The sequence below is a fragment of the Glycine max genome, chromosome 6, assembly GCF_000004515.6.
Source record: "Glycine max cultivar Williams 82 chromosome 6, Glycine_max_v4.0, whole genome shotgun sequence".
NCBI classification, from domain to species: domain Eukaryota; kingdom Viridiplantae; phylum Streptophyta; class Magnoliopsida; order Fabales; family Fabaceae; genus Glycine; species Glycine max.
Window position 1 is genome coordinate 13,734,851 of NC_038242.2, and position 6,650 is coordinate 13,741,500.

Here is a 6,650-nt window from a genome sequence, read left to right on the forward strand (position 1 = left end):
TATGAATTGTCATAATTTAATATTTTAGTATTTCTTTTACTGGAATTTAATATTTTTAGTAGTTATTGTCATTATCATGAAATAGGCTTTTTCAATTAATGTTGTGATTTTACAGTTATTTGATCGAGATGAATTAATCCTTTAACATTTAATTTTAACTGATATTTCCTCATTTTCTAACTAAATCTTAACATCATAAATCTATAAATAAACAAATAAATTTGAAGTCAACGAAACATACATGAGATTGACAGCATGAATAATAAGTCCCATACATATAAGGTTTGTCTAATAGTGATTAAGAGAAAAAGAAATGATAAAAAAATTATCAATTTAATTTTTTTTATTAATAAATACTAACGATTAATATTTGTGATAAAAAAAGAAATAATAAGTACTTAAACTTTGAATCGGGTATTGGGTAAAAACCGGTCATTACTGATGGAACCGATTTATGTTTTTATTTAAATAAAAATATGAAATTTGTTTATCACTTTTTTTTATTCAAAGGGGCAAAAGTCTAAAGGAAATCACTTTATTTGAAATTTAATTTTCAAGCTTTTAGTCTTTTTTTTTTTACAAAATTAGTTTTAAACATGTTTTTCTACGTTTAGTTTTTTTTTTATCATATTATTAATACGGAATATCTATTAATTTTACTAATGATATAATTTTTTTTCTAATCATATTTTATCCATCCATAATACTTAAATTTATTAAGACATTGTTTAAGAAGCTGAAGTTGAATGCTATCGGTATTAATATGTTTGCTATTTTTGTCCATGATATTGGAATTATTTATTTTATCATTTCCTAAAACGTATTTAAGTTAATGCACAATAGTACTTTTTAATAATATTTGTAAAAATATATTTATTAATAAAATCATTTTTTATGTCACTACTAAAGATATACTAAATAATATTAATTTAATGTTTACTTTATTTAGTTTATTATTATTTTTATTAATTTATTGTAGATAATAGTCATTAATCCAAATACGAAAAAACAATCTGTAAAAAGAAAAAGAGAAAACAAATGTCTTTACCGGTTTCAGCACCTTGTCTGGTTTTAAAACAAACGATTAGAAATATGATTACAGAATAATCTACTATTGTCTCCCACTTTTTATGTACTCCCTCAATTTTAAAGTAATTATTCCGTGTTAAATTATCTGTTACTTTGAGAATTTGATTTGTCTCAAAATATTTATTACTTTAGAATATCAAGAAAACATTATTTTACTTTTTTTTTAACAAAATCCAATTTTCATGTTATCGTGTTTAAATACTCCTTTCAAACATTTATATAAGATCTAAATTAACTACAAATTTACTAAGATTAAGAAATTAGTTATTCTCTCCATTCCAAAATGACAGATGTTTTAACATTAAAAAATTATATTAATTGATATTTTAAGTTTTCATTGAAATATTAAAAAGTTTATTCAAAATTTATCCCAAATAAATATATCAATCTAATGATTTTTAGTAATATGTTTATCATTTTTTTAACATTCATCGTTAATCATCCAATAGTTACCGGTAATGTATTTATTGAGAAAAATTATGTTTTAGTAATTTTTTTAATAAATAACTTATGTATTTTTATTCTTAATCTGTGTAAAAAAAAATCGTAAACATGTCGTTTTATAGTGAAAGGAGCGTTTTTTATGCAGCAAGGAGTACTTTATTTAGTAACATTAAATTTGTCTTTTAAACTTATATATTTTTTCAAAATTACTCCTAATTTAATGATGATACTCTTATTTTCCAAATATTTTTATTAGTTTTAATTCTTTATTTTCTCTAATTATTAATATATTCATTTGTTTAAATTTTATTGACTATGCAAACGAATAGTCAAAATAAAATTTCTAAAATATTCTTTATGTAAGATAAAGTTAGACTTCCAAAAAGAAAAATCTATGACATTAATATATTTTACTTACTACCTCATTGTATGTTTAAGTTTGTTTTAGTAAATAAAAATAAAAGAAGTAAAAGTCTCTAGGAATACAATCTCGTAGAGTGTTAGAAATCAATAATACTAGGAGAAAACTCGAAAATTTGACTCGAAGTGGTTAAACTCATATTTTGCCAACATGTTTAAGGCTGATGCAGGTAAATTAAAATACTTAATAGAAATAAAATGTTATTATATTCATATGGCTAAAATATATTTTTAGTTTCTCTATTTTTTTAAACCTATCATTCTAATTCTTTTAATTTTTAATTTGAGACATCTCATCTTCTATTTTTTTAAAAGTTTATAATTTTAGTCTCTAATTTTTTAATTGAACTAGACATTTTGTTTCTTACTTTTAAAAAATTGATAATTTAAATCCTTGTGACTAATTTAAAAATTGATATATATAATCAGTAAACGTTGACTGATATATGTCTATTTATTATCCATATGATAAATATATTTTTTAAATTATTTAATTGCCAAAAAGTTTAATTTATTAAAAAATAAAAAAATACATAGTTAAGTAAGAAATTAATAAAAAAGACTAAAATTATAGATTTTTAAAAAATGAGAGATAAAATATTTCAATTAAAAAATATAGAGACTAAAATTATATATTTTTAAAAATAGAGGACACAATATCTCAATTAAAAAAATAAAAGGACTAAAAATGCAAATTTAGGAAAATTGAAGACGAAAATTATATTTTAGTCTATTTATTAAAATAAAAATCCTTATTTAATATCTTAATTAGTTGTGAAATATTAAATAAGGATATGTTTAAAAAACATTAATTAGACTTTTAGGTTTTAAAACATCAATTATTTTAAGATAAAAAAGAAGACTTTTAAAAAATGGGTAGTACTATTTATTCAAGTAAGTGAATGATTAACGTAAAAAAGTGAATAATTATGTTATTATTATTAACCTTAAGACACTAGTTAAAGAATTAAAAAAAATATTTTTATTTATTTATACAAATTAAAAATAGTAGTAGAAAGATTTATAATTTCATACATTTTGTGTATCCAACTAAATTAATTAAAATAAAAGATGTTATTGAAAATTACATGAGAACATAATTTAAAATTATAAAAAAAAATTCACATCTCAATAAATGTTTTCTCCTTTTACTTTCTTATATATATCTATCCCCTAACAATATTAAGAAACATATGCCAAATAATTATTATAAAGGATTGGCAACAATCAAACAACCCATAAAGTCAAATAATCTCTCCTCTTATCATAATTGGGGTCTCATAAAGTGAAAGAGAAAATGAGTTGATGACAGTAGACCAGTCAAATGTACTGCGTCTGCATGGGAGCTGAGTTAGGAGTTACTGCTTTTTAAAGATTTTCAGTATATGTGCCCAGATCTTTATATATAGAGACCAGGCCCTTTTAGTTTTGTCACAGACCAACTTTTCCTGACTCCTCCACACCACACCACTGCTTCCCTTTCTCCATCACTTTCCTTCCTCATAACTTACATTTTTTCCAAAAACCAAAGAAAGCAAGAAAGAAAGAAACACCTCCTCTCTCTCCCACATGGCAGCTTTTTCATACCAATACCATCCTTTTCTTGTTGACCCTGCATTCTTTCCCAACAACTTAAACACTCCTAACTCTCCTCCTCCTCCTCTTCCTTCTCAGTTTCAACAACTCCCTCATGAAACATCATCTTTTAATGTCACAAACCAGGAGACTAGCTGTGTTGACCAGAGCTCCAAGATCACCATCAGTGACAATGAGCCTTCTGTCACTAAAAACCTTAGCCCTCAGTCCTCCATGGTAGTCGACAAGCTTGAAACTGGGGAGCAGGTCACTCAGAAGGTGAACATTCCTGTGGACAAGAAAAGGAGAACTAGAAATGGTTCTTCCTTCACCAGTAACCCCCAATCCAAGGTAAATAAATTGAGTTTAATTTCTATCCACTTTTAGTATAATTATTATCTTACACTCTCCATTTATACTGTTAATCAATCAGAAATCATATATGAAAACAACTTTTAAGTAATTTTATATAAAAGTTAACAAACTTATTATATGTACCATACATAAACTGCTTACTCATAAATTACTATTTTTTTTAGGAAATGTTTTAGCTTTGTTAATTATCTATAAGTTTTGTGTATTTTTCCCAGCATTATTTTGCTATACTATTAGAATGTTCAATATGTTAACCAAATTAGTGTTTGTTTTGTTAATTATTGTAGGATACTGCAACAGAAGGGAAAAACAAGAAACAAAGGAAGAACAATGGTGGGTTGAAAGAAGAGGACAAGGCAAAAGAAGAGAAGAAGGATCAGAGAAAGTGTCCTGAAGAGCCCCCAACAGGCTATATCCACGTCAGAGCAAGAAGGGGTCAGGCAACGGATAGCCACAGCCTTGCTGAAAGGGTACTGTACTCTCTTAAAAACTAGAAAATTATTATTATCTCTATGTATGGCTACGTGGTCCCCACCAGTGTGCTGGCTTTCCCTAGAGTTTTTATTATCTTCATGTCTCATTCTAATGTTGCAAGAAAATGGATTTTCATTTTTCAGGTGAGAAGAGAGAAGATAAGTGAAAGGATGAAGGTGTTGCAACGGCTTGTGCCAGGCTGTGATAAGGTAGGTAAAGTTGAACTTCATGTCACACTTGCATGTAGTAGGACCAATAATTTATTTATTTTCTATTAACAACTCCTTTGTTATCTTCTTTTGATTGGTAGGTAACTTGTGTGTTTTTGTGAATGTGCTCTTGCTAGAATTTTCCTTTATACGTTAGTTTTCACTATTTCTTCTGACAGCTTGATGTGGTTTGGTTTTTAACTAGGTGACTGGAAAGGCCCTTATGTTGGATGAAATAATCAATTATGTTCAGTCTTTACAGAATCAAGTTGAGGTATACCTTCAATATACTCTTTTTATTTTCCTAGTTACTTCACCTTAATTATTCATCATTAGCTATGTACAATATGTATACTAACAAGCTAGCTATGCCTCTAATTTTATGCAGTTCTTGTCAATGAAGCTTGCTTCGGTGAATCCCATGTTTTATGACTTGGCAACGGATCTAGACACCCTCTTGGTTAGGCCAGAGGTGAGAATTGAAGAAGAAAACAATTTCCATGTGCTAGTGGCATATATATTATAAGTAGTTGAATTATCAAATTAAAATGTCTAATCATGAAATTAACTTGGTCTCTTTGGATTTTCAGAAACTAAATAGCATGGCATCACCATCACCACTACCATCAATGTCACATTGCAACAGCCCCAACAACCAAGCCACAACTTTTGCTGATACAACCACCATGACCCCCACCAACATCTTCCACACTACTAGTGACTATCTTTTGGATAATTCAGTCTCATTTTTTCTTCAAGGGCAGAGGCCAAATGTGTTATCTGAGGAGGTATAAACATAAATAGCCAAATAAATAAATAAATTATTTTTAAGAAAGAAAAAAAAAAGAAGGCTTTTCTACCTTTCTTTACTACTTATTATTATTATTTATTGACAAAAACATCATTTTCAGGATACCGGTAGTCATTTCTGGGACGCAGAGGACCAGCGACAAAAGTTTCTTCATCCATATGGATTCAGCAACAACTTATGTTCCTTTCATTAATATAAAATTCACAGAGCTAGCTGCCCTACAAAACTTCGAACATGTTGTAAGTTTTCAAATCCTGCCTCACAGGAAAACATTATTATATAACTCAATAATATAATATAAAATATGGTTCATGAGTCTGATTATTCTTTATTTTAATAAAACTTTTTCAGGATTTAGCTTTTACACTAGAAGAATGAGCCAAAAAGAAATTAGGCATTAGGAGGAAAAACCAAAGCTACGCTTGGTATCGGTATATAAGTACATCATCATTTCAGAGTAATTCGTGGCGTAAAGAGTGTCTGGCTTGGTTCCTAGTCCATCAGATTAAAGTGGCCTTTGAAGATGAATAATTAAAGGGGCACCAAAATTAATGGATGAAGAACCAAAAGGACAGAAAATACCGACCAAAATAAGACCATATCTTTTTCTTGATCCATTGTTCTGTTCCAGTGATTTTTGACTCTCCAAGGACTTATTGTGCACAAATTCCGAGAGACTATCAATCCTATATACAGAGCAGACATTGAAATTTATGTTCCATGTAAATTATATCAAAGTATTGATTCTTGTGGTGGCAGTTATTCTGTTGGTACAGTTAATTTTCACCATTATTGAGAAATGAGGGGTTGATGCTACTGATCATGTTCTTGACATGACTGGCCATGCATTTGTTTGTTGGTCTAGTTAGCTTTTATGTATATGTATCTGCAGAATCTTCAGAGTTTTGGTATCATTATGATTATTGTTGTTTTTATTATTTATCTTTCCAGCCATTCCCATTTTTTCACAATAGCCACACCGTCAAGTTTCTCTAATAAGATTATGCGAGACCTCAATTGAAAAAACCAAACATATATTGTTTGAGTTTAAAAATCAATGATAATTAATTTTCATATAGCTAATAAACTATGTAATTTGGTTAACTATTCTGACGCTAATAATAGCTAAACTAACTCCACTGCTTAACGAACCAAGGCATGCACGCACGTATGTTTTATTCTTTTTTTTTTTATCGGTAAAAATCGAATGCATCAAAGAGTTTTCAATCAGCTAAACAAAACCTTTGGTTATA

The 6,650-nt window shown here is 27.8% G+C and overlaps 1 protein-coding gene across 1 annotated transcript; it reads left to right on the plus strand.

Moving 5' to 3' along the window:
• Positions 1 to 3,356: 3,356 nt before the first annotated feature.
• LOC100806696 (transcription factor bHLH137) lies at positions 3,357 to 6,308 on the plus strand. Its single transcript, XM_003526885.4, has 8 exons — positions 3,357 to 3,879; positions 4,191 to 4,373; positions 4,521 to 4,586; positions 4,792 to 4,860; positions 4,975 to 5,058; positions 5,177 to 5,374; positions 5,498 to 5,636; positions 5,749 to 6,308. The coding sequence occupies exons 1-7, from the start codon at positions 3,523 to 3,525 to the stop codon at positions 5,588 to 5,590; spliced, it is 1,050 nt and encodes a 349-aa protein (XP_003526933.2). The 5' UTR covers positions 3,357 to 3,522; the 3' UTR covers positions 5,591 to 5,636; positions 5,749 to 6,308.
• Positions 6,309 to 6,650: the final 342 nt, after the last annotated feature.